This window comes from Crotalus tigris, unplaced genomic scaffold, assembly GCF_016545835.1.
Source record: "Crotalus tigris isolate CLP2741 ecotype Arizona unplaced genomic scaffold, ASM1654583v1 scf7180000017666.379230911805:20528666, whole genome shotgun sequence".
NCBI lineage: Eukaryota > Metazoa > Chordata > Lepidosauria > Squamata > Viperidae > Crotalus > Crotalus tigris.
The window spans coordinates 20,122,625-20,149,829 of record NW_024096552.1 but is presented as its reverse complement, the minus strand read 5'-3'; the positions used below and the strand labels follow the sequence as shown (position 1 = coordinate 20,149,829).

Here is a 27,205-nt window from a genome sequence, read left to right as displayed (position 1 = left end):
AGAGGATACACACTTTTTTTTTTTCAAAAAACTATACCAATCCAGATCTGGACATCTGACTATTGTAGCCCAGATGTATGGACTGACAACTGCTTTAATAATTCTAAATTAAGGGTAATATACTGAATGGATATCATTTAAAACTGTTAAATGATATCATTTAAAACGGATATAATTTAAAACGGTGAATAATTGCAAGCTGAACACACTTGTTCATATCTATCTAATTTTTTATCTTATTGCTTGCACCTTAACATGAAAAAGAGTTGGTATGAGTTTTATTCCCCCTTTCCTGCAAAGAATATAAATGTTTATAATTTTCATTGGGTAAGAATTTCGCAGTTACTAACATAAGAATAAGAAAAATGTTAAATGATATAATTCTCAACAAGAAAAGAGAGTAATGGATTCCCCTAATTTTATTAAGTGGAGGCATAAAAAAAATCTTTATTAATTAAACTAGTTTCTCATACTGCTTTATTTTGTTTCACATTTGTTATTACAAAGCCCTAGAATAAATTCATATGCCAGCATCTTATGAGAGCAAGCATATGAAAAATATAAATTAGTTTATCCCAGCTCCAAGTTTGCTCATCTTACATACTATTAGACATGTTAATACAGTGGTTCTCAACCTGTGGGTCAGGACCCCATTTGGGGTCGAACGACCATTTCACAGGGGTCGCCAAACAAGGCTGTCCGCCATTTTTCCCCCTTTTCTTTGGCCACGCCCCTGGCACCCAGTGATGTATAAGTGGTTGGGGGTCACCACAACATGGGGAACTGTATTATGGGGTCACGGCATTAGAAAGGTTGAGAACCACTGTGTTAATAGGTTAAACGTGTATTGATTTTTATAAGTGTTTTCTGAATTAGAAGGTTATTTTTAGCTGCAAAACTTTTCAACCTAACAAGAAAATCCCAAAGATGCTTTTCAAGCGGCAACTGAACTTTATTGTTTTTCTTTGAAGACATTTCGGTTTTCATTCAAGAAGCTTCTTCAGGAACAAGACAGTCCAATTACCTCTTGAAAAAGCACCTTTGGGACAACCATGACCTGGATGACTGAGAATCTCCATTGACACCTACTAACAAAAAAACATTGAATAATATGGAAAAAGCAGTGTCAATATCTTATTTACTATAAATTAATAAATGTCTTCATTGCTGGATAATTCTTTATTCACAAGCTTAGATAATTCACTGATATAACTGTAAATGAAGGGAAAATTCTGATGTGGTTTATTGTATATTGAACATGTTTCCTACCTAGTGAAGCATATGATCCTGGAGATAGACCAGCAGTTGCTAAACGACCAGTTCCTGATGGCTGACCAATAGCATGACGTGCCTTTGCCCCAGCGGCAGCATTAACATCAATGTCACTGCGAGACCTCTGCAGTGTTCCTAGGGTCGGAGCAGCTTTGCTGCCACTTGAAACTGAGAGAAAACAGAAAACTGCATATTAAGATTTCCACCTCATGCTGACAGTTTAAAAAAATCCTCAAGAGATTTGCCTAAATTATTTCTAAAATTTTCTAATTCCACCTGGTCTAGTACACTGAGTAACTCTTTGGGGGTACACAGAAAATTACCTCTGTTAGCCATATTTGTAGAACTGGGGGTGGACCATTTTGAAGAGAAGGGACGACTGGGGGGGGGAAAAAAAGCAAAACAATAGTTTTAGTAATGCAAATTATTGACATTTCAAAACAGTAAACATTTCCTGTTCTCTTCAATACTCTTAAACTTCTATAAAAACTCTAATCAGGAAACATTATTTTTGGGGGGGAAAAAAATCTTGAAACACTTTCTTGAAAAGCTCAATTCTGTGTCACTATTTTACAAAACCTGCTACAGGCTTTCACATTACTACCTAATATCGAACATGCACTGAAAGATAGGTCCCATCTAAATAAGGCAGTGAAGATATGTTACAATAAAAATACATTTTTATCTATAATAACAAGTGGAAATGGCCTTGGAAGGCAAGAGTAAGAGCTGAAGACTAGGCAAAAGTCAGATAAGAGGCAGCTGAACCTGCAGAACTGTGGACAAGGCAAATGGCTCAGAAGGGACTCTCCCTAGTTTCTTTTGGATTGTTTCTTTTGGATTGGAGAGGTGAGAGGTGAGAAATGTACTTTCAGATTTACAATATTCTGTTAAAAAAATCTGTTAATTAAATAATAAAGTTAGAGCTGCTATGTCTAGGAGTGCCTCTTGTCTAGACTCCTCCGCAAGGTTGACAATATTATAGTTTCTTATTCTGTAGGTGGAAATAAGTTCAAGAAAAATGCCCTAATCTGAAGTGGACTGTATATAGATCTTGTGGATAGAAGTATTTTCTTCTAGATTGACACTTACTTTAGACTTTCTTGTGAGCTGGAAGATGACCTATCTGACTGTGGAAGTGATGCAATGCTACCAGAATTCTTTAAGTAAGTCTGGAGACTTCTTTGATAGGATGGTTCAAGACTATTATATAGAACTTCTGCCTCACCAGGAAAATGATTTCTTAGGCCCAGATAAGTCCTGAAAGGAACAACATAAAATTTATTAGAGGAAGGAAAACATTTCTGGAAACAGAAACAATCTTCCAACACTAGTAAAAAAATTAATCTTTCTAACATTTTAAAAAATGAGAAAACTCTCAACATCACAAAACTGTGTCTCCATAAATAACTAAAATGGAAAAGAACAATAACTATTAACTTACTGTGTGTGCTCCCTGGAGTCATTGTATGTTAGTGGATCGTTACATAAATCTATTTATTTGTTTATTAAATAAATGTATGAAACCACCCAACTAACACACAATGACACCTGGTGGCATACAAAATTAAAAATCAACAATATGTATAAACCCTAGAAACTCCCCTCCTAAATATGGGGGCTATCTTTTTCTGCTAAAATCAATGTTTTCAAATTAGTTAAGCCAAACTTTAAATTAATCTTACTTTCGTGCCTCCACTCTTGCCTCAGCATCAGCATCATGAATGCCCTTTTTGATAGTTTCAACAAGAACAGCTGCATGCCTGTAAGGGAAAACCGGAAATAAATATTACTTCCAATTTATTTTAACTTTATCAGAGGAGTTGCTGTTTCTTGAAACAAATTAGACAATGAATGCAAGAAAGTTCTCAAATAAGAGTAGAGAACCTTGCCAGCTTTACCCAGACCCAGATGCTAAATAGTTCTAATTAGTACCTGGACTAATATGGACAAGCAAATGATTTGATGATTTGTCTTGAGTCACACATAAAGGAGTACAATATCTCCCTGCTTTGGGACAACATTGGGAAAAGCCTAATGAGGAGATATAATAAAATCTGAGATCAAGATATGTCTGAGTTCTGCAGGAAATCTGGAAAGGAAATTTGGAAGCTCTGGGTTTACACTAGAATGAGGATTATGGATTGAAATTCTAGCAAGATAGCAATTCTGCAGTATATCATAAATAGACAGAATTCATGTTAATATGTTTCTCATAGAGATATTGGGAGAATAGTGAAAGATCTGGTAAGATCTTAGTTAATACAAAAGAAAGATAAGGCAATGATTCCAACTATTAGAGGTGAAAGAGATGAAATCTATACAATTTTAATAGATATAAACTGTCAATTTTTAAAATTTGATTCAGACTTATATAGTAATCCAGAGAATATATTGAATGAAGATATTTAGTTTTTTAAAAAATAAAATTAAGCTACCATATGTAGATTACAAAAACAACTTGGATTTGCTCCACTATCTGAAGTAGAAGTTAAAAAAAGGCAAGAGGTAAAACACCAGAATTAGATGGATTGCCTATTGAGATATTAATCATTAATTAAGGTGGATATATTAGTAAGGAAAAGAAAAACAAAGTCCAAGATTAACCAGAAAAAAATGAACATATGATCTTGATCAGGTAAGAAAAGAATAGTGTGTAGATATGAGTGTGCAAAAATTCTCTTCTAGGAAATATAAAAAAACTATTTACAATTCTTTCCCCTATCATTGACAAAAATTAGAACTGGACTTAACTGCTACCATTCAAAAATAAATTTCTATAAATGAAATGTTTCTCTTTAGAGGAGAGGATTTCAGTTACAGATCTAATGTTTGAATGCAAAAATGCAATTTTAGAACTATATTTGACTGAGATGATCATTATTACAAACATGATTTCACAGTTTATTAAGAGATGCTGTTAAAATTAGAGTGCATTAAAGTTGGCCAACTATAACAAATTTGAAATGATAATACCATCAAACAACAACATCTACCTATCCCAGGTCCTTGAGAAGGATTCGATAGGTGCATAAAAATGCCAAATCTATTCTAAATATCTGGTTGACTGTGCAATCAATCATAATAATAAATCACAACTGCACTGATTCCTCTGTCAATAATAGGCCATGGCTACTAAACATCAAAAACATCTGCCAAGCTATCCTACCTCCTTTTACATGTATGATTTGAAATGATAGAAAAACACTATCTGAAATAGAATCACTGCTCAACAGTTTCCAAATATACAGCCAAGATATTACAATGGAGTCTGGACTACACAAATGTGCCACCTCGCCAGTAATAGAGGAAAAATAGTGAAACTGAAGGAATCAAGGTGCCCTGTAGAAATAACCTCAAGAGTTTGGATAAAAAAAATCACTATAAATAGCAATAGTACTTAATTTCAGACCTGCCCCAATCTGACCCCTTAGAAAAGAAAAATACTTGCCACACCTTTTCGGGGTCCATCTCTATTCCCTCATGGGAGATGCAGTAACCTAGGTAATCAATTTTACTCTGGTGGAATTTGCATTTGGATAGCTTGGCATATAGTTCAACCATCAAAGCTTCTTGAGCACAGCTCTGACTAGTTTTACGTGTTCTGCCATGATCTCAGTATAGAGGAGGTATAGACTCCCAGGTATTCATGCAGTACTTAGTTTATTAGCTGCATAAACACAGCAGGGTTCCCTTGCAGTCCAAAAGAGAGGACCCAGAACTGGAAGCAACCAAAGAGGCAACTGAAAGCCGTTTTTCACTTATCCCCTGCTTTGATCCTCACTTGGTAGCAGGCCTCCTGCAAATCAAACCTGGTGAAGACCTTTCCTTTGACCAAATGGGCCAGCATGTCCTTCAATTCTATGGGGATGGTCACCGGATTGACTGTGCGGTGTAGGGATCACTGTCGTAGTTTGACTCATTTTCCACGTGGCTCTCCCCTGGGTCAGTTGGGGTTCTCCCATCCTCTTGGGCAATGGGGTAAATTCTATGACTTCCACTACCTTCAAGGAGGTTTCATGGGCTTGCTATTGTGGTTTCTTTGGTTTTGGGGCAGCAGCCTGAGTTGCCTTCTTGGCTGGGCATGCAGTTCAGCAGGCGGCAGCTTGCTGCCCCTCCTTCCCACCCCTGAAGCAGCCAATGGACTGGCAGCATGGGCTCTGCTCACGTGGCACTGATTTTGGGGCCTCTTTCTTTTCATGGGAGGACCTTCGCCATCCACGGTTTGGCCAATATCTGGATTGAGCCAGGTCGATTTCTACTTCCTCTGCTAGGACATACCAGTCATGGAGATTGGGGGGGGGGCACTTCTGGAAATGTAGGTGTTGCAGACTTTGTCATTTAGCCTGCCTTGGAAGCATCTGATCAAGAAGTCTTCTGGCCAGTCAGTCAGTCAACAGGCCAGGTCGCAAAACTCGTGGCTATACTCGGCCATCACTGTCTCCTTGCCTGATGGTTTTTATGCAATCTCTGGCTTTGTGATTGGCTAGAGGGTCTGCAAAGCTCTTCCAAAGTGCAGCTATGAAGTGATCAAGGTTTCTTAGTTCCGGGCTGTCATTGTTGTGGAGGGTAACCATCCATTCAGCTGCAGCCCCCTCTAACACCATGGTCACGCATTGCACTTTAGCCCCTTTAGTAGCTATTTCCGGATCATACTTTTGCACGTATGTCCAAACTTGTGCCAGGAAGAATCCCAATTGCTGGTGATCTCAGCTGAATTTTACTCCCAGGGCTGGTGTCTTGGGTCTTCTCCATTTGTTGATGCTACTCCTACAGCTGGTATAGGCTGGGCTTCAAGGTCAGGTGCTGGGGCGGTTGCAGTTGCTGAGGGGCTCGTTGCGGCTGCCATTGTGGTGACAGAGGTAGTTGCCCCTTCACTTGCTGTGGCTGGAGTTGGCTGGTCAATGGATATGCCGCCCGGGCTAGGTTTCTCGAGATTTGAGACTACCAAATGAGTTCCTCATGAAGTTTATGTCTTGCTCTAGCATCCAGTCCTCTTGCTCTGGCTTGCCTGTGCTCAATTTTTCCTCCAGTTCTGGGTCTCTCGCTGGTGGCTGTCTCACCTTCTATGGGTGAATGTCATTCCTATGGATTTCTCTTCCCATTCTTCCTTTTTCCTGACACCAAGGGACCTCCCTTGAACTGACATCATTTGCATGGTCCCCACAAAGTTCCTCTTTGGGCTGACTACAACTGCAGAGCTGGCTTAATATCAGATCTGCCCCAATCCCCAATTACGAAAGAAAAGCCTTTGACTCCCTTTGATTAAAGTAAGGGTTTCTTTTATTAAGAGTGATGGTTGCAGTAAAGCCAAGCCAGCTCTGAAATCCACACTTGCTGAATACAAAAATAAAAGGTAGGTTTGCTCCCTAGCCCATCCCTCCCCCCATGACCAGTCTGTTTCCAGCCAACTAAAGCTCGCCAAGATGTTTTGAGAAATCTAAGACGTTTGGAGGTAATTGCATATTTCTCAGGGTGTCTGGCTGTGGGATGCTGGTACAAACAGGATCCAGCTTTTCTGGTCCTTCTCACCTGTCACTGCCCCCATCCCAATTTCCTATCATGTGCACGCAAAGCATTGGAAGAATATCTGCAGGACAGTGAAGAAGATGCACTGAAGGCTTACCAAGTAAAGCAAGGTTCCCCAACCTTTCAGGGTTGGTGACCCGGAGTGGGAGGAGGGGGGAAAGAAGGGATTGCTTTGTGGGAGGGATAAACATCTGTGGGGCTGTGAATGGCCATGATACTCGCAGAAGTGTGCCATGGAAGTGCATGCACTTGCGCACATTGGCCAGCCATTCACATGGCCCTGTGGTCAATTGGCTGCAGCCTGATAGTGCACTGGCGCCCACAGAGAGGCCAAACTGATCTACTAGAAAGATTAAATGAAGAACAGAAAAAAGAGCTGGCAAGACAAAATATTTCATTGCCAGTACATTAAAAAATGAGCATTAGAAATAAGGAAAAGTATGAACAATTCATTGAAGCTAGTACATGGGCAGCAAATAAAAATAGCAGGCAAAGCAGATAATAACAAGACCTGACAATAGCTGAGAGCAGGAAAGTTGAAGAAAGAAACTGAGGGGCTATTTCAGGCTACACAAGACCAAGTCTTAAAACAAATGTGTACAAAATCAGAATTGAAAAGACAGTACAGACAGCGAATGCCATCTCTGCAAAGAAGCTGAAGAAACACTGGACCACTTAGTTAGCTGCAAGAAGACTGCACTGATGAATTGCAAACAATAGCATGACAAAATAGCAACAATGGTGCATTAGGAGATGTACAAGAAATACTATTTATTCATAAGCAGGAAATGGTAAGCCTACAAAATAAATTAAGTAATAGAAAATGAAGAAGCTAAGTTGCTTTGGGATTTAGAATTCAAATAGAGAAGCACCTGCCACATAACATCCTAGGCAAAAAAAATCTGGCTAGTAGACTTAGCAGTACCTGGAGACAGCAGATAGAAGAGAAAGAACTGGAGAAAATCACAAAGTACAAAATTTGCAAACAGAAGTAGAATAACTAAGAAAAACATTTGGAGCATTGCTTGAACAGCATCGACAAAATCAAAGTAAAGGCAACTTTATTTGAAATAGCTTACAACCTATAATACTTTTAACACCATCAAATAACAACATCTGTCTATCCCAGGTCCTTTGGAAGAATTAGATAGGTGGATAAAAATGCCAACTCTAATCTAAACTGACTGTGTGACAACCACAATAATAAATTTACATTACCAAACAACAACATCTTTCTATCCCAGTTCCTTGGGAAGGACTCAACAGGTGGAATCTTAATTCATTCTAAACATCTGGCTGACTGCAACGAAACATCATAATATCACAAAATACAAAGACTTGCAAATAGAAGTAGAATGACTGTGGAAAAAGAAAATAAGTTAGTTCTAATAGAAATGGATGCCCTGAGTGCAGCTCCAAAACATATGGAGGACTACTTGAACAACTATCAACATTAACAAAATCATCAGTCATTTATAAAAGGCGGTTTTATCTGGAACAACTTACATCCTGTGATAAAAACAGTCTAAATATTTGACTGTGTGATCAACAATAATAAATTATATCAACTATTTTTTTCTTTCGCAGAAAATATAAGAAGCTGAATTAACCACTACGAAAACATTTGATTACTTCAATGAATCTGCATAAAGACAGCAACTAAATTCACCTAAAAACTGTAAAATTTATCAGAAAAGTTTAAATTATATGGAAAACTGCTAAATGCACTCCAGTAATATACAGAATACTATGTTTATTCCTGTTAGCAATACAATTCAAAATTGACATATTTGGGGCAGTATCTGTTCCAAAACATTTCCCTGACATATTTAATTATTTAATTAAAACTACACATAGAGAAGCTGATATACTTATTTCCTCTATCCCTTCTTTGTCAATGAAAGAGAAAATAGAGAACAGTTAAAGGAAAAGAAGGTAACAAACAAAGCTTCCAGTGCTAAGCCAGTTTGGAAGGGGCGTTGACTTCCTGAACGCCTTTTCTCAGCAGGGAGATGGATAATCCACGCAGTGGGTTGAGACTGTATTCCTGGCCAATCAGATCAGTCAGCCAAAGTTGCCACGCCCCGTCCTGGACCATGATTCTTCAGTCTTGACTCGAGCGCAGCCATTGACTGACAGTAAGACGTTTTGGCTCCACTAAATATACCCTATTATCCTAGTCTATAAGGGTGGGTGTGGATTATCCATCTCCGTGCTGAGAAAAGGCGTTCAGGTAAGTCAACGCCCCTTCTCCAGCACTGGAGATGGATAATCCATGCAGTGGGACATACCAAAGCCTATTGTCCCTTGGGTTGGGGAATAGACTGGTCCTGTGTTTAACTTTGGTCTAGAACCTGCTGGAGAACCCTCCTACCGAAGGAGGCCTCTGCAGAGGAGTACTTGTCGATCTTGTAATGACGAATGAATGGAGAGGGCGAGGCCCAAGTGGCTGCCCTGCATACCTCTTCAATAGAAGCCTGCATGGCCCATGCTGCTGAGGTGGCAGCACTCCTTGTGGAATGGGCCGTGATATGCTTGGGGACTTGCAAGGACTCCGCCTGGTATGCCCCAGTGATGCATGCCCTAATCCACCTACCGATGGTAGAGGACGAGACCTTCCGGCCCCTAGTAGCGGGGTGGAAGGATATGAAAAGCGCTTCCGAGCGTCGGAATTCCGCTGTGCGCGAAATGTAATGTCTTAGTGCCCTTCGTACGTCCAAGGTGTGCCATTGTTGCTCCAGGGGATGAGCTGGGTTTGGACAGAAGTCTGGTAGGACTATTTCCTGTGATCTGTGAAAAAGGGAGTTGACCTTTGGAATGAGTGAAGGGTCTATTCTTAGGACTACCTTGTCCCTGTGAAAATGGCACAGGTCCTTCCTCATTGAGAGAGAAGCTAACTCGGATATCCGTCGAGCTGACGTGATGGCTACTAAGAATGCTACCTTATGGGTCAGGTAGCGAATGTCACATGTTTTGAGCGGTTCGAAGGGCGCTCTGGTAAGAGCTTGTAGTACTCGTGGTAGTTCCCACGATGGATACCTGTGCACGGTTGGCGGTCTGATGTTCGCAGCCCCCTTGAGGAAGGATCGTATTAAGGGATGCTTGCCCAAGGATTCACCAGGGCTGGCAGAAAGTATAGTTGAGAGGGCGGCGATTTGCCTGCGCAGCGTGTTTGGCGAGAGGTCCCTCTCTAGGCCATCTAGTAAAAATTCTAGGATCTTGGGAATTGTGATCCCTTCGAGTAACAATTCCTGTTTAGAGCACCATGATTGGAAGCTTCTCCACGTGGCCTCGTAGATACGGTTCGTGGAGGGGCGCCTTGATGCCTGTATGACCCTAATTACACCCTGTGAGCAAGCCCCCTTGGCTAAAATTGACCGTTCAAGAGCCAGACGGCTAGTTGTAGCCATTGTGGCTCTGGGTGGGAGATCTCCCCCTGCTTGAGGGAGATCCTCTCCGGAGGAATCCGCCATGGATTCGTGCGGGAGAGACTCCTCAAGTCTGCGAACCAAGGTCTCCTTGGCCAATAAGGGGCCACAAGGATTACCTCGGCCCTTTCCCGCAGAATCTTGCGTACTACCGCCGGAAGGAGAGGTAAGGGTGGAAACGCGTACAGGAGCCCCCTTGGCCATGGGCTCCGTAACGCGTCCGTCTGCTCTGCTCCCTTGGATGGGAATCGGGAGAAGAAGCGAGTTAGGTGGGCATTGGAAGGAGAGGCAAAGAGGTCCACCTGGGGAAGCCCGAAGAGGTGACAGATCTCCCTGAAGATCCTCGGGTGTAGTTGCCACTCCGAGTGATCTATTGTTGATCTGCTCAACAGATCTGCTTGGATGTTTGCCTCCCCCGATATGTGGTCGGCCTTTATGGAGGCCAGATTTTGTTCCGCCCAGGCCCCCAGTAGGAGGGCCTCGGCCGAGAGCGAGCGAGAGTGTGTGCCCCCCTGACGGTTTATGTGGGCCTTGGCTGTCACGTTGTCCGTCAGGACCAGTACGTGCCTGCCTTTTATGCTGCTGTGAAAATGCCTTAACGCTAGGTGAATAGCCCGCAGCTCGAGCCAGTTTATGTTGTGTTGGAGATCCACCGCTGACCAGCGGCCCTGTGTCCACTTGGTCCCCAAGTGGCCTCCCCAGCCGAATAAGCTCGCATCTGTTGTGACTACTACTCTGTCTGGTTCCCTGAAGGGGGACCCCCTGAGGAGAGCTGGAGATAGCCACCACCTGAAGGAGTGTCGTACTCTCAGAGGTATGCCTACCCTCTTCCGGGATGCACTGATTTGCTGTCTCTGAAACGGGAGCATGAACCACTGCAGTTCTTTTGAGTGCAGCCTTGCCCAAGGAACTATTGCTATGGTCAATATCATCTTCCCTAGCAGCTGGGAGAGGCAGACCAGCGTCACTGACTGACCGCGGCTTACCTGTTCTACGGCTTTCTTTATGCTGCTGAGGCGTTCCTGTGATAAGTACACCTTGCTCTCCTTTGTGTCTATGACCGCTCCCAGATGGAGTATTCTCGTAGTTGGGGTTAGATGGCTCTTTGGAAAGTTCACCGAGAAGCCGTGGTCCTGCAGCAGTTTTATTACTAACTTTAGGTCCGCACGAGACTGCTGGGCGGACGATGACTGGATTAGAATATCATCCAGGTAGCACTGGACTCTGACTGGTACGTTTCTTAGGTGTGCTGCCAGAACCGCCAGAATCTTGGTGAACACCCTGGGCGCTGATGACAGGCCGAATGGAAGTGCCCTGTATTGAAAATAGTGCCCCCTGTAGGCAAACCGTAGAAAGCGGCGGTGAGCCAGAGAGATAGGGATGTGCAAGTATGCCTCCGTGAGGTCGATCGATGCCAGAAAATCCCCTTTCCTTACGCTTCCAAGGATGGAGCGTAGTGTCTGCATTTTGAATTTGCGGTATTTTATGTAGAAATTTAGCCTTTTTAAATCCAAAACGGCTCTCCAAACCCCCGAGGGTTTTGGGACCACGAAGAGGATAGAATAAAACCCCTGGTCTCTCTGGTTCATAGGCACCGGCTCTACGGCCCGTATGTTTAGAAGGTGCTGAACGGCCTCGTTCATGAGCCTTCTCTTTGTTGGGTTTGTGGGACAGGGGCACGGGCGGAAGCGGTTCGGGGGCTTTGAGAGAAATTCTAGAGATAGACCATGACGTATGGTGTTCCTGACCCATACGTCTGTGGTGGTCTCTTCCCACTGGGGAGCAAACCCTGCTAGTCTGCCCCCTATGGGAAGGTCTGGGTGGGAGTCATCTGGTACGGCGGAAGGGGCGGTTGTTCCCCCGAAAGGGCCGTCTTCCCTGCGTTTGCCTATGTCTTGTGTTCTGTCTGTCCCCCTGTCTTTCCCTATCCTGTCTAGCTTGGAAGGGTTGGGAATTTTGAAAGTAGTTGACCCTGGCTTCCGTACGAAAGGATTGTTTCCTTCCCCAGGAGCCGGGTCTCTTGTCCTGCCTTTTAAGCATGTGTTTAAGGACCTTGCGCTTGTCCTTGTTCTCTGTCAGGTATGGCGTTAGTGCCTCACCAAACAGCTTTGCCCCTTGGTACGGAGCCGAAGCCAATTTCCACTTGGATTTGGTATCCGCCTGCCAGTTCTTTAGCCAGAGGATGCGCCTGCTCGTGTTGTTTGCCGCCATTGCCTTGGCTGAAAACTTGGTCGCTAAAAGTGTTGCGTCCGACGCATATTCCGTGGCCGCTACCATTTTGCTGAGTTCCTGGTGAGTGCGTATATCCTCCATGGGAACCCGGCCCTGTACCTCACGGAGCCAACAAAGTGTGGCTCTGGTGAAAAAGGACGCGGAGGTAGTCGCCCTGGTAGCCCAAGCTATTGCCTGGTGCGTTCTCCTGTAGTTGGACTCACTCTTTCGGTCCTCGGCTTTAAGAGCCTCAGCAAAATCTCCTGATATGGCCGTGTCCGATATCAGGGGACCTATGGGTTCGTCCACCACCGGCACCTCCAATGTTCCCTCTAGCTCCCTTGCTACGTTAAATAGCTTCCTCTCTGCATTGCTAGGAAGCGGTAGGGAGGTTGGCGCTGCCCACTGTTTCCTTATTGTGTTTAGGAACATGGTCGGGCATGGTATGCGGTGTTGAGTGGTTACCTTTTCGGCGAACGTCGGCTCAGCCTCCGTGTCAACTGTGACAGGCTCCGCTGGTGTCCCATGCCCCAGATGGGCTGTGGCCTCAGCCTTGCGCAGAATGGTAACAAAAAGAGAAGGGTTAAACAGGCCGCTGAAGGATGGCCCTTGAGGTGAGGTGTCCTCCTCTTCCTCAGACATTTGAATCCCTTGTGACGTACCTGGCTGGTCCAGGTAAGCTTCCTCAGAGACCGACGAGTCTGAGAAGGAGGAGAGTCCTGATGGTCCTCCGTTTCCTCCCGATGCCTCGTTCTAAGTCCTAGAGGCTTGGCTTTTGAAGTTTGAGCCCTGGCCTCAAATGCACGGTCCACTGCCTATGCTATTAGGGTAGCTAGCAGATCCCCCGTCAATGCAGGAAGAGTAACCATTGCCTGCGACCCTGCAGGTGCTGTGGTTAGCATGGTCCTCGGGTTTTCCTGTAACCTCCGTGGGGAGGGGGATCGGGAGAGCGATGAGAATTCGCCTATCCCACTCTCTGTTTGGGACTGTGATGAGTTCCCTAATGACCAAATAGCCCGTGGGGATGAAGGGAGACCCAGCGGTAGATCAGGACCTATCACCCCATTCTGCCTATTTTCAATTCTGGCCCTTTTCTGGGCTCTGTCGAACTCTTTTTCTAGGGCTTGGTGTCTTCTGATTGCCTGTTTGTCAGCCTTCTTTGATGACTTCCTTGCAGCCTTTCTAGGGGCTGCAGAGGATTCCGAATCCTCTGAAGCAGGTGCTCCAGAGGATGAAGGCGGGGCTCCAGTGGAGGGAATGATTGCTTCCTCCATTCTCCACTAACGCCGGGCCGCGATAGGGGGGACCCAGGTAGTAGGAGAGCTCCAACTTTGAGTAAGGACAGGCGCACTACTGGGGGCATCTGGAACTCAGGAGCAGACTCTGCAAAATTGTCAGAGTTAGTCACTGTGCACGGATAAGAACAGGCACGCTAATGGGAATGCCTGGAACCTGGCTTGACTATGGTGGGTAAGGACAGGCACGCGACTGGGGATGCCTGGAACCCACCACTAAATCCAGAAGCGTACGGGCCACTAATGGGGGACCCGAAGTCCGGAAGGAGCCAAAGGCAACTAAACACAGTTAGTTATGAAAGGTTCTTATTTACTTTAGGTAGAAGACACCAAGTCCTGGAACCAGCAGCTATGTGTCTGATTTGAATGTCTCTGAATGAATAATAGATGCTTTAGTACCCCAGTACTGCTTGCCTATTAATTCACTCCAGCGGTTGAACCTAGCTTTCTCAGGAAGCCTTAGATCCCCTGTTTGGACAAAAATATGGCCGCCGCTGCCAGGAGACTACTGCGCATGTGTTAAAAGGAGCAGGAGATTATTGCGCCTGTGCTAAAAAGGCTGCCTGTGCCACGTGCGGTTGTAACAAAGAGCCGCGCGTGCTCCCAGCTGTGCAGACAATGGCGCCTCGTTTAAAAAATCCTGAGCAGCCTGGAGTGAAAAAGACTGCTCCTTCGCACGCCAGCTGTTTCCCTTAATCAATCTCCCTCCCAGCATGTGTCCCCTTTGTCCTCCGCTTCCCTCGCTAATTGCTTGCCTTTCTGTCTTTTTGTTTTGTTTGTTTTAAACGCGAGGGGTTGCCCGAGCCTCCCCGTTTGTTTAAGGCGGCTGCCGGCTGCTGGAAGGTGGCTGGGGTTTGGGTTAGGGAGGGGAGTTAGGGATTTCCCCCTTTTAAGTGGGGGTGGTTTCTCCTGTAGGGAATCTGACTTCCTGAGTCTTACAATTTAGCAAGGAAATTTTTGAGTAATCAATTAAATTGAATTAAATTATCTCTAATTAACTTTTAAACTAAGCAATTTCAGCTACTAGAAGAAATCCCCCCCAATGGAAAGGAACTATACCTGCCCAGGAGCCAAAGATGTAGGTCTTTCTGTATGGCCAGATCAGTCAAGACTGGGGAATCATGGTCCAGGACGGGGCGTGGCAACTTTGGCTGACTGATCTGATTGGCCAGGAATACAGTCTCAACCCACTGCGTGGATTATCCATCTCCAGTGCTGGAGAATGCATTGGTTTTTCTAGTACATAACATTTTTTCATCAGATCATATACATGGTTCTGAATAAATCTCATACCAATTACAATACTGTTTATTATCACAATGTAAGGCAACTGAAATATATTTTTGAAACAGTGCACCTAGACTTCTTTGCCAATACTCTTTCATTAAAATTTTTCAACTACTTCTTGCATTAATGCAATAATATGAACAATTCTCTCTCTCACACACACACATACATACACAGATACAACCATACAGAGAGCCTCTCAAGTCTAGATCACATTATGTTTTTAGAAAAGATTCATAGTTTTTATGAAACAAACAAAATATTTTGTATTTTAAAAGTACAGAAGAAACTTATTTCATAAATAAGGAACCATTTTTATGAACTAAAAAAGAGGCACAAATCCTACCTTTCCAAAGAATGGGTTTGCCATTCTTGCAGCAATAAGTCTAGAAATTCAAAAGAGCGCCTAGAAAATAAAAGGTTTAAATTCAGTTCTAAATGTATTTGAATTAGTTACAAAAGGTAAAGATTCTAACTTGTTAAAAGGTTTTAATTACTAGAAGTCAGGGAATTTGACAAACAAACAATTATACTGAATTTAGAAGGAAGCATCATGATTTCTTTATCCCCTTCTATTAACTCTTTCTTTGAGTTAAATCTGGATGGTCCATACAACTCAACATTTAATAATTAAAAAATGATATTTTTATAAGAAATAGCAAAGATGTGTCATGTGACGTGTTTTAGAACCGCATCACTTAGCAATGGAAATTCTGGTCCCAATTACTGTTGTAACTTGATAATTACTTGTCAGGAAAGTCCTATATCAAAATTCAGAAAAATATCCCTCCTAGATGTAGCTATATGTTATGGCAGAAGTCATTCTTAATATTTCCATTTATTAAATTTTGAAATATATGCCTATAAACATTCCTTAAAATGTATTTCATGTCAGATTATAGGGGAAAAATCAACAATTCTGAACATCCAGGCTCAGCCATACTTTCATTCCATACAGCATTAACCTTGTGAACTCTCAAGCTTCCTCCTTCTGTTATATATTCAAGATGGACAGTATTTAATATTTATTTGTTATGTATATATAGGGGTGTGGGTCTATACATATGTTGTATATAGTATGTTTAGGTGTGTGTCATGTATGTGTTTCATTTTGAGAGCGGGCAACTAAATTTCATTTTTTGATGTGTGTCGTTGTGCCCACAGTAAAAAAAATAACAATAAAGGTTATCTTATCTTATCTAGATTTCTGCCAGACTTATAAATATAGTTACCGTTAATTTTTAGTGTTTTAAGATTTACAGGGCACTCTTATTCATGTTTTCTCATGCGATGTCTTGATGACATTATGAGGCTTACCCACAAGTAAGTGCCAGATTATAGTTTTGACATTGATAAATTTCATGTTACACTGCTAGAGATTAAAATTGTTATTAGAGATATTCATATTTTTTCTAACGTTGGTTAATCTTTAAAGGTTAAAATTCAAATGCCTCACCTCCTTACTGCCACAGATTTTGAAGTACAGTTGCTGGTTATTAAAGGTATGAGTCTTGGCACATGTGTATGCTGAAAAGAAAAAAAAGTCTCTTGAAATATAGCTGAATGGATTCAACAGAAACAATGTTAACAAATTAATCTCTGTACAGTATACCCATTTCTGAGTGTCTCACAAACAAATGAAGTTATAAAACACAAAACAATAAAGGCTCTTGGCATAATTTGTCTTACTTTAATTGCAATTTATTTGGAATATGGTTTTTATAGGTTTTAGGTTTTGGGTAGATACATTTCAATCTCTTAAAATTCAAATATTAAAAACAGCTCTTTTAATGTTTATCTTTAAAAGTATGTACAATCTTCTCTCAAAGGACTTCAAATGAACATGAGTCCAATTTTTAATCAAACTAAAATTAATTAATAAACCAATTAAATATCAGTTGGTAGTATTTAAATTATATAGTCCCATATAAAATGTGTATTCTATATACTGTACCACATTTAATATACATAAAAAGAGGGCATTCTGATTGAAATATTGCAGAAAATTAAGATAAAAAATCCCATCTGCTTTTATGTTTATTGATTGATGTAATTAGCAAATATTTTTCAAATGCAATATTTGTAACATCTCAAGCCCCATTCTGGTAGCTTTCAGAACTAGCATAAATGCTACTAGTATTTAGGCAATATTTTTCTCTTATAATCAGTTTTATATAAAGTAAGCATATGATACATAAAAATATATAAACTATACTGATAGTATAACTATGCTATTAATAAAGCTGAAAATATTCTAGCCTTTCCTAACCACATTACACTACTCAAGATGATACTAGATGCATCTGGAGGACAATATCACAATTGCTTCTCAGCACACAGCAGAGCTTTTAAAATCAACAAATAAAAGTGCAATATTCAACATAAATGATCAAGCGTAGATCAATACATTTCTAGACATTTTATCACTGTTATTTCTGCCAGCTGATTAATGGATTTAACAAATGCTGAAGGCTAAGCAAAAATGAATATTTTTGTTTTAATTAGAATATACCTGTCAACGCTGCTAATATTGAATATTCTTGTTTTGACAAAATATGCAGAACTGTCTGGTACTTTTAGAGTTAATTCAGATGAGAATGAGAGAGGAGAGAAAAGCGCATGGAAGGGAACGGAAGTGAATCTTTGCTCTCCAGGTTAATTGGAAGATGTGAATCATGACCCCAAAATAGGGGAGGAGAAATGCCTGGAATGTTATGTGCGAAGGAAGGGAAATTCAGATCTTGGCATTCTCCATGCCGTAATGACATTCCTTTACACTAATAAAGGCGTTTTAGGTTAAAAAATGCTTGAAAGTTCTTTGAAGTGTTTCATTAGTCAGACACATGACATCATGCCAAGATCCATTTTTTAATTTTTTAAACCAATTAATGGGTCCTGGACCCCGGTCACTATTCCTAAACTAAAGGGATAAACTGACAAAGATTCAGGGAAGATTTCATTATGGAAGGAGAAAGATGGCTTGAGGCCAGCACCTCAGTAGCAGCAGCTTCCCCAGGGAGCGGAACGACAGCAGCAACAGCTTCCCCAGGGAGTGAAGCAACAGCCAGCCAGCCGGGGGAGAAAGAACTCTGGCAGATCTCCCAGCTGGGAGCAAAGACTTCAAAAGCAGAATGGAGAGATAATGAAGTTTTGGGTGAGTCACTGGAAAGATTTCAAAACCCAGAGGTGAAAAGCAGAAATCAATTCCTGGAGAGAGGAGCCTATACCCCTCCCATTGAACATCAGAAAGCCTTTCAGATCCTGTCTTCCCCTGCCAGGGACCCCAACCCAGAAGAGAGAGGGAAATCCAGTCTGAGGCATCTGCAGCAATGGGGAGATTGGGTTCCCAGCAGATGGATGGTCAGCGATCTCTGAGCTTGCCACAGCTAATAAAGGCCTTGCAACAGGTTGGGGTGGTGCAGAAGCCAGGAGATCAGCAGCTGGTGGGAGACTGACCACAGCAGTGAAATTGGCCACAGCTCCTGAACGTGCAACCCCTGGGCATAAATCTGCTGCCAGGATGGGGCCAGCAGCAACAGCCACAGTGGAGGCCCCAATAGCCTACAACTGCACCACTTTTCAGAGCAACCTTCGATGGGGACCCAGAGAAGCTGTTTTTTTTCCTCAACCAAGTGCGTTCTCATCTGAATTGCTGGGCCTATCTCTAACCGGACCCGGGGGCCATGGTCGATGTGACTGCGTCCAGCCTAGAGGGAGAAGCATCCGAATGGCTGAGCAATTTATATAATGAGCAAGCCGCTGAATTGGAGGACCCCCACCTCTTCCTCCTAGGGCTGAGAGAAAGATTTGAGGACCCATCTATTGGTCTTAATGCAAGAGAACAAATCTACAAAATAAAACAAGCCGGCAGGCTTGCCCTGGAGTATGTGTGGGAATTTTGCAAGATAGCAGGTCGAATAGAGGGGTGGCCTGAACAATCCCTAATCCATCACTTCATCGAGGGATTAGATGATCACTTCTCTCAGGCCTGCATCTATCAAGCTGTACCTGATCAGCTGCAAGAATGGTACCAGGCAGCAGTGAAGCTCGCCCGCTATAAGTCTCCCCCACCTGAATCTGAGCAGCCGCTAGACCAACCCAGAGAGCAATCACACCCACAAAAACCTCCAACTACTGCAATGGCTGAGAGACCCAGACCACCTGCAGGCCCGTCAAATAAGTGTTTTCGGTGTGGACAAGAGAGACATTGAGCGGCAACCTGTCCAGTTCCCTACCCCCGACTGCAGAGCAGACCGGAACCAGCAACGAGAAGGAAACCTGCCCAGGAGCTAACGAGAGAAAAATCCAAATGGGTCACGCAAGAACCTGTTGCCCGGATTACACTCCCCACACAGGAGGATGCTGGGACTCCGGGTGGACATGCCCCTTCTCTACCTCCTTTGACAAGTGAGTCGACAAATCCCGCCTTTTTCACTGGCTGCCAAACTTATAATCCCTAAGTCCGGGGCACAAATGGACTTAAACGTGCTAATTGATTCTGGATGCACCCGCTGCATTATTAGTCAGCCATTTGCCATGAAAATGGGCATACGGGCAAAACAGCTTTCCAAACCTGTGAGGTTTGAGCAAGCTGATGGCTCCCTGATGGGAAGGACTCTTGTTACACAATTAACTGAACCCTTACACCTAGAAATAGGTGCGCACTGGAAGTTTATTCGCTTCCTAGTGGCTCCAAAAATGACTGATACTGTGATCCTAGAGCTAGTCTGGTTGGAAAATGGAAGCCATATATCTGGTGGGAGAAAGGAATGAGAAGTGTGAGACTACCTATAGGGTCTAAATCTCCCACTGATTCAACCGATGTTGCGGGACACCTTAGGCCTCCCAATGAGTGAGCACACATGGCTGCTTCACCGCCACCGAGCAAACCACTCATCCCCAATGAATACTGGGACCTGACGGAGGCATTTAGTGAAAAAGAATGTGATGCCCTGCCCCCTCATAGACCCAATGACTGCTCCATCGAACTGGTGCCAGGAGCCAAACTCCCACGCCTGAGAATGTATGCTATGTCCCCCCTCGAAATGGAGGAGATGCAGCAATACGTGAACAAAAACCTAGCGAGGGAGTTCATCGAATGGGCCAAATCTACTGTGGGAGCCCCTGTGTTGTTCAAAGAGAAAAAAGATGGATCTCTTCATCTCTGTGTAGACTATAAGGGTCTCAATGCTGTGAGTGTGGAAAATAAATATCTCTTCCCCCTCCTAAAGGACTTATTAACCCATCTGGCTAAGGGGAGTGTCTTCACTAAATTAGACCTGAGAGAGGCATATTACCGGATAAGAATAAAAGAGGGAGATGAGTGGACAGCCTTCAACTGTCCTATGGGGAGCTATCAGTTCAAAGCCATGCCATTTGGACTACAGGGGGCCCCAGCCGTATTTATGCAGTTGATTAATGAGGTCCTACATGATCACTTGTACAAAGGGGTTTTGGTGTATCTTGATGATATCCTGATATACAGCACTGATCACATAAAGCTGGTGAGAGAAGTATTAAAGAAACTATTGAATGCCAAGCTTTATGCTAAATTGTCGAAATGTGAAATTCACCAGATCCGATTAGATTATCTTGGCAACAGAATTTCCAATGAGGGTATTGAAATGGATCCAGACAAAGGGGAAAGCTATAATCGAATGGCAGCCCCCCAAAGACTCGCAAATAGCTCCAGAGCTTTCTGGGTTTTGCCAACTTTTATCATCAATTCATCCCCCCTTTTGCCGAGATTGCCCTACCCCTTCCAGAACTACTCAAAACAGGCAAAGGAGGAGGGAAGCCACGACCGGGCCAATCACTAGCATGGACGATGGGCTGTCAAACAGCTTTTGAGTATTTAAGGAGACTATTTGCTGCTGAACCGATACTAAAGCACCCCTGCCCAGGGGAGCCCTTTGTGATTCAAGCTGATGCCAGCGATGTGGCAGTTGGAGTTGTGTTACTACAAAAGAACAAAAGGGGGGTCCTGCAACCCTGTGCTACACCTCTAAGAAATTTACTGAAAGCGAGCAGAGATGGGCAATCTGGGAGAAAGAGGCCTTCGTGATTAGGTGGGCGCTATTAAACTGGCAACACTATCTAGAAGGGAGCAAGGTGCCATTTGAAGTATGGACAGATCTAGAATCTAGAAACACTGAAAACTCCCCACAAATTGTCCCCAAAGCAAGTGCAGTAGGCACAGTACTTTAACCGCTTCAACTTCACTCTAAAGTACATACCAGGAGGAAAAAGCTTCCTAGCTGATGCACTATCCCGGTTACCCCAATACAAAAGCGAACGGGAGGAGGTTAACAAGGCAATTATCCCCAATCCACAAATTGCCGCTCAACTTACGCCTCGCAGGGTCCCCAATCCTGATGACTCTGGGGTAAAGAAAATAAAACGAGAGCTCCTCAACGATCAATGGTTCAAAGATAATCAAATCTCCCTAACATGCAGGGATGGCTTGGCTTACAAAGGGGGGAAACTATATTTGCCAGAAGCCCTCCGTCTTAATGCTCTCAAACACAGCCATGATGTAAAACAGGCCAGACACCTTGGATATTTGAAAACCCTACACCTCATTCGCTAGCAATTTTGGTGGCCGGGGCTGAAAAGGGATGTGGAAATCTATGTAAAAAGTTGTACTGTATGTGCCACGATGAAAAGAATCCCAGGGAAAACCCCTGGGTTACTGCAAGCCATGACAGACCCTTCTCAACCATGGGAAGAAATAGCTATGGACTTTATAATAGACCTACCTGAAAGTAGAGGAAATACTGTCATCTGGACTGTGATAGACCTGTTTTCGAAGCAGGCTCATTTCATCGCCTGCAAAGGACTCCCATCTGCCCAACGACTGACCAATTGTTCCTGAAACATATCTATCGGCTGCATGGCGCCCCTAAGTGAATAATTTTGGACAGGGGGTGCAGTTCACAGCGAAGTTTTGGAGGAGTTTTTTAAAATTAATTGGGTCATCTCAAGGTTTATCATCTGCTTTTCATCCTGCCACCAATGGGGCTGCAGAATCCGCTAACAAAATAGTAAAGCAATATCTTAGATGCCATGTTTCTTATCAACAGATGAACTGGACTGACCTCCTCCCTTCCGCGGAGGTGGCGTACAATAATTCTGTGCACAGCAGCACCGGCTACATGCATATCAGAGTGGCCACAGGAAAAGAGTGAGGGGGTGGGAAGAAGTTTGGAGAAACACAAAAACTGCTTTAAAAAGACCTTTGAAACCTATAAAAAGCAGGCTAATAGAAAGAGGGCTCCCCAAAGAACATTCCAAGTTGGGGAAAGGTTTATTTATCAACTAAATATTTACACCTAAAATTGCCCAGCAAGAAATTGGGACCAAAATTCTTGGGGCCTTTCCCCATAGTAAGGATCATTAATCCGGTCACCGTAGAACTAAAACTCCCTAGACTTTTAGGGAGAATTCACCCAGTCTTCCATTGCAGTTTGTTGAAACCATATCGGGACTCCACTTTAAGACCTCCCCCAAAGAAGGCACCTGGGCCCCTCGTAGTTGTGGGACAGACCCATTATGAAGTGAAACGTATTCTTGACTCTAGAATTTTTTTAATTATTATTTTAGACCAACAAAATAAAACAAAACACAACAAACATTACACACATACACAGGTAATATATCCTTTTTTGTTAACAGCAGTTTGTAACAGTACTCTTCTATTCTTTACATTTCCCCCGACTCTAGAATTTTTAAAGGGAAATTGCAGTACCTAGTACAATGGAAGGGATACCCGTTTTCTGAAGCCACCTGGGTGAAATCCAATGAGGTGAACTCTGACAGGCTCATCAAAAGGTTTCATGCGAAATACCCCAACAAACCAAAAACTAGTCATTAACATATGCTTTTGTTTACATTACAGGATCTGTCCTTTTTGTAAGGGGGGGGGCGGATGTCAACGCTGCTAATATTAAATATTCTTGCTTTGACAAAATATGCAGAACTGTCTAGTAGTTTTAGAGTTAATTCAGATGAGAATGAGAAAGGAGAGAAAAGCGCGCGGAAGGGAACGGAAGTGAATCTTTGTCCTCCAGGTTAATTGGAAGATGTGAATCATGACCCCAAAATAGGGGAGGGGAAATGCCTGGAATGTTATGTGCAAAGGAAGGGGAATTCAGATCTTGGCATTCACCATGCCATGCTGACACTCCTTTACACTAATAAAGGCTTTTTAGGTTAAAAAATGCTTGAAAGTTCTTTGAAGTGCTATATTAGTCAGACATATGACATCACCACTAGATCATGCCAGGGGATTTATAAAGGCTATCATCATGTTTTAACACTGTTCAGCCTAATTCTGCAAATCTAGCTATAGGATATGAAATCCATAATCTTTCTATCGTGTAGTATACATGCCTATCTCCTATTTTATGACAGCATACTGCTCTTCAGCTTTTATAGTCAATAGTTTCTTAGAAGTAAACTACTCATGAAGAAAGTTAGTACATTTTAAATCTAAGTACCAGTCTAAGTCTAAATACCAGTCTTAATCCTAATTACCAGCCTAAGACTCTAATCATAGCTGGCGACAATGAGTTCCACATTTAATGTATCTGTGAAATAGCGCTTCCTATACCCATTCAAATTTTATTGCTGCTTATTTCCACTGGATGAACGTTTCCTTAAGCAGAAACAGACAATTCAATTATCAGCAGATTAGAAGGGAATTGGGACTCCATGCATATATTTCTTGACATCACACTTAATGTAAATTACAGGTACTCTTGAACCTACGATCATTTCTAGCAGCAATTGTTCCAAGTTATAACACCACTGACCATACAGTTGTTACTACAGTCCCTGGTGTTCCAGCTGTTCCAGCATCTCTCAGTCATTGGATGCAATTGTGATCTGGATTTGGCAACCTGTTCACATTTACACCTGATGGCCAAGTGTCTTCTGATTATCTAATTGCTATTTACAACCTTCCATACTGGTTCCTCCAGAAATTTAATGGGGAAGCTGGCAGAGAAGATTGCAAATCACTGGGATAAGTCTATCCACCTGCAATCTCCCCCAACCCTTCTGTACTTGCACCAGCCACTTGTGCATTTTCCTGCACCATCTCCAACCCAAAGGGTACCTCCTGCACACCTTCCTGCAACCTCCATGATCTAAGTAGCCTCTTGCATACTATTTCCAACTTGAATTATGCCTCTTACACACTTCTGTGCCCTGTCCCAACCTATGCCTCTCACACATCCCTCATGCACCTTCTCCAAGTCATGCTGCACCATTTGCGCCGACCAGCAATAGCCATTCCAAACTCCACTGCATTTATACTGTCCACCTATGCACTGCTTTGCTCCTTCTCCCGTCTGGCAGCAGGTTTTTATTTACCTGCTTGCTTGCTTGCAAGGTACCTGGACTTTGCAGCTTCCTGCCAGTTTTTCCATTTCTAGTTGTTGGAAGCTGGGATGAAGTTGTGAGGAAGTACTTCCTTAGCAACCCATTATCCTCACTTAAGGACAGCAATGGAGACTGCAGGGATTGCTGTCACTAAACAATGTGGTTATGTGACATCACACTTTTTGACCACATAGCTTAGTAATGGAAATTCCAATTCCAGTTGCTGTCATAACTCAAGAACTATCTATACCTTCATTTTAAGTTATCCACTTTGATTTTATAGGTCTTCGACTTACAACCATTTGTTCAGCAACCATTTGATTCACTTAACAACCAAGATTCACTTCTCAACTGCAATATCGGAATACTGGAAAAGCTCAGAAGGATCTTCATCCAACACAACATATGTGCACACTTCAAACCAAAATATACACTAAGGCAGAAGCTTGTCCACCCCAAGGATAAAACACCCAGACACAAACTGAGCAACGTGGTATATGCAGTACAATGTAGTGAGCCATGTGCAGATCTGTACATTGGGGAAACAAAACAATCACTTCATAAATGCAGGGCATAACATAGGAGAACAAACCCATCAGGACAAGAGTCAGCAGTCCATCTGCATTTAAAAGACAAAGGCCACTCTTTCGAAAACAGCAAAGCCCACATTTGGACAGAGAGGACCACTGGTTTGAAAGAGGGTTTAAAGACGCCATCTGTGTCAAAATTGAACAGCCCTCTCTCAACCGAGGGGGAGGGATACAACATCATCTATCTCCAGTCTATAACATTAGTCCTTTCAGCATTCCAAGTAGTGTGCCCATCTGTACTACTCAGGTGACCCTGACAACATGGATAAACCTCCAGGTGGCCTCAACAAGTCTCTAAAAGAATGCAAATGATCAGCTGTCTGCAAGAAGTATAAATCCTTCCATTCCCCACCATCCAGTCAGAGCTGAAGAAGCTTCTTGGATGAGAAGCGAAACATCTTCAAAGAAAAACAAGAAAATCCAGTTGCCTTGTGAAAAAGCATCTTTGGGACAACTATGACCTGGATGATTGGGAATCTCCATAGACATTTTCAACTACAGTGATTAGCAACCATAGGAAAAAGGTCAGAAAACTGGGGTGACTCACTTAACAACTGTTTTGCTTAGCAGCACAAATTCTGGTCCCATTTATGGTCGTAAGTCAAGGACTACCTATATTTGGGTTTTTATTGTTTGTTTGAAAGAAAGCATTTTTATTACCATAGATGATTGTCTACACATTGCAAATATACAGTTTATTTTGCTGAAAATAATGCTTGGTTATTAGTAAATTACGTTATATACCTAATTGGCAATAGCTTCTTAAAAGTAACATAGAAATATACTCACACGGATAATAAATCTAATGGCTGCACATCCAGAAGTAGCCATTACTTTGGCGGTATTAGGGACCAGATTGAATAGAGTAGGCACAATGGCTTCTGCTCCATGGTCAAATTTGTTTCCCAGAACTGTTGAAAGATGGCTGCAAAGAATGAAACAAAGCAAATTATCAAAATCCATTCAACTGCCAATATAAAAACTTTTTAACAATTCATTATATCACAAAATGCTTTCTAGAATATTCAACCCATTAGTTGTCATAATTTTTTTAAGAACTTTCCTACTGGATTTTATTAACATATACCTTAATCCAAATTTCCTTCCCCTATACTAGCCAGCTTACACTAGCCAGCCAACGTTAGCCAGTTAGGAATGATGGAATGCTTTTTTAAAAAATAGTATGTACACAGCCCTTCAAAAATTAAGTTTTCATTCTAGATTTCTATCATGGTGATACTTTGTTTAAGAGAACTGAAAGATGCTATGTATGAGATTGCCATGGAAGGTTGCTGGTAATTTCAGATACAGCAATAGAAAGGTGTTAAAAATTGCTATGTTTAACAGCATTCTTCTGCCCTTTTTATTATATAGTTGTCCTTGATTATAATTATATAGGTAATCCTTGACTTACAACAATTCATTTAGTGACCAAACTTACATTGGCATTAGGACTGTTTTTCACACTTACAACTGTTGCAGGACCCCCATGGTCAGGTGATCCTCTTTTGCCATCTTCTGACAAACAATGAAAAAGCCAGATTCATTTAACAATCATGCTACTAATTTAACAACTGTAATGATTCACTTAACAACTGTAGCAAAAAAAGTTGTAAAGTGGAGCAAAACTCACTTAGCTTAGTGATAGAAATTTTGGGCTCAATTGTAGTCGTAAGTCAAGGACAACCTGTATTAGAAAAATAAAAAGTAAAATGCATTGGGCATGAGCTACTTAAAAAGTTTGTATAGTAAAATATCTAGAAATCGAATCAAAAATGAATAGTGCTGAAGGAACAAAGGTAAAAATGAATGGCAAGTCAGAAAGAAATACATTGAAAGAATGGATGAGGATTATACACACAGACACAGACGCACAGGAACAATGGATAAATGTAGAAAAAAAAATTGTGGTTAGATGAAAGGTGTTGAAAAAAACCCAGACAATGCTTTAATCCAGTGGTTCTCAACCTTTCTAATTCCGTGACCCCATAATACAGTTCCCCATGTTGTGGTGACCCCCAAGTGGGTGTGGCCACCAATAAGAGGGAGTAGGACAGCTAGGGAAAAGGGAAAAAATGGCGGACAGCGTGGTTTGGCGACCCCCGTGAAATGGTCGTTCGACCCCAAATGGGGCACCGACCCACAGGTTGAGAACCACTGCTTTAATCAGAATATGAGCATAACCCTTTGCACAAAGTTACTTGTTTTG

General features: G+C 42.5%; 1 protein-coding gene across 37 annotated transcripts in view; it reads right to left on the bottom strand.

Annotated features, from left to right (window-relative positions):
- The window catches only part of CLASP2 (cytoplasmic linker associated protein 2), a 194,387-nt gene that overhangs the window by 66,038 nt on the left and 101,144 nt on the right, over positions 1 to 27,205 (bottom strand). For all 37 annotated transcript variants that reach the window (XM_039336918.1, XM_039336919.1, XM_039336920.1 and 34 more), the window contains 7 exons: positions 25,786 to 25,921; positions 16,479 to 16,549; positions 15,369 to 15,428; positions 2,958 to 3,035; positions 2,365 to 2,532; positions 1,596 to 1,651; positions 1,270 to 1,440 (listed from right to left, as the gene is read on the bottom strand). In XM_039336918.1, coding sequence (XP_039192852.1) covers positions 1,270 to 1,440; positions 1,596 to 1,651; positions 2,365 to 2,532; positions 2,958 to 3,035; positions 15,369 to 15,428; positions 16,479 to 16,549; positions 25,786 to 25,921 — 740 coding nt within the window. The remainder of the gene's footprint in view (positions 1 to 1,269; positions 1,441 to 1,595; positions 1,652 to 2,364; positions 2,533 to 2,957; positions 3,036 to 15,368; positions 15,429 to 16,478; positions 16,550 to 25,785; positions 25,922 to 27,205) is intronic.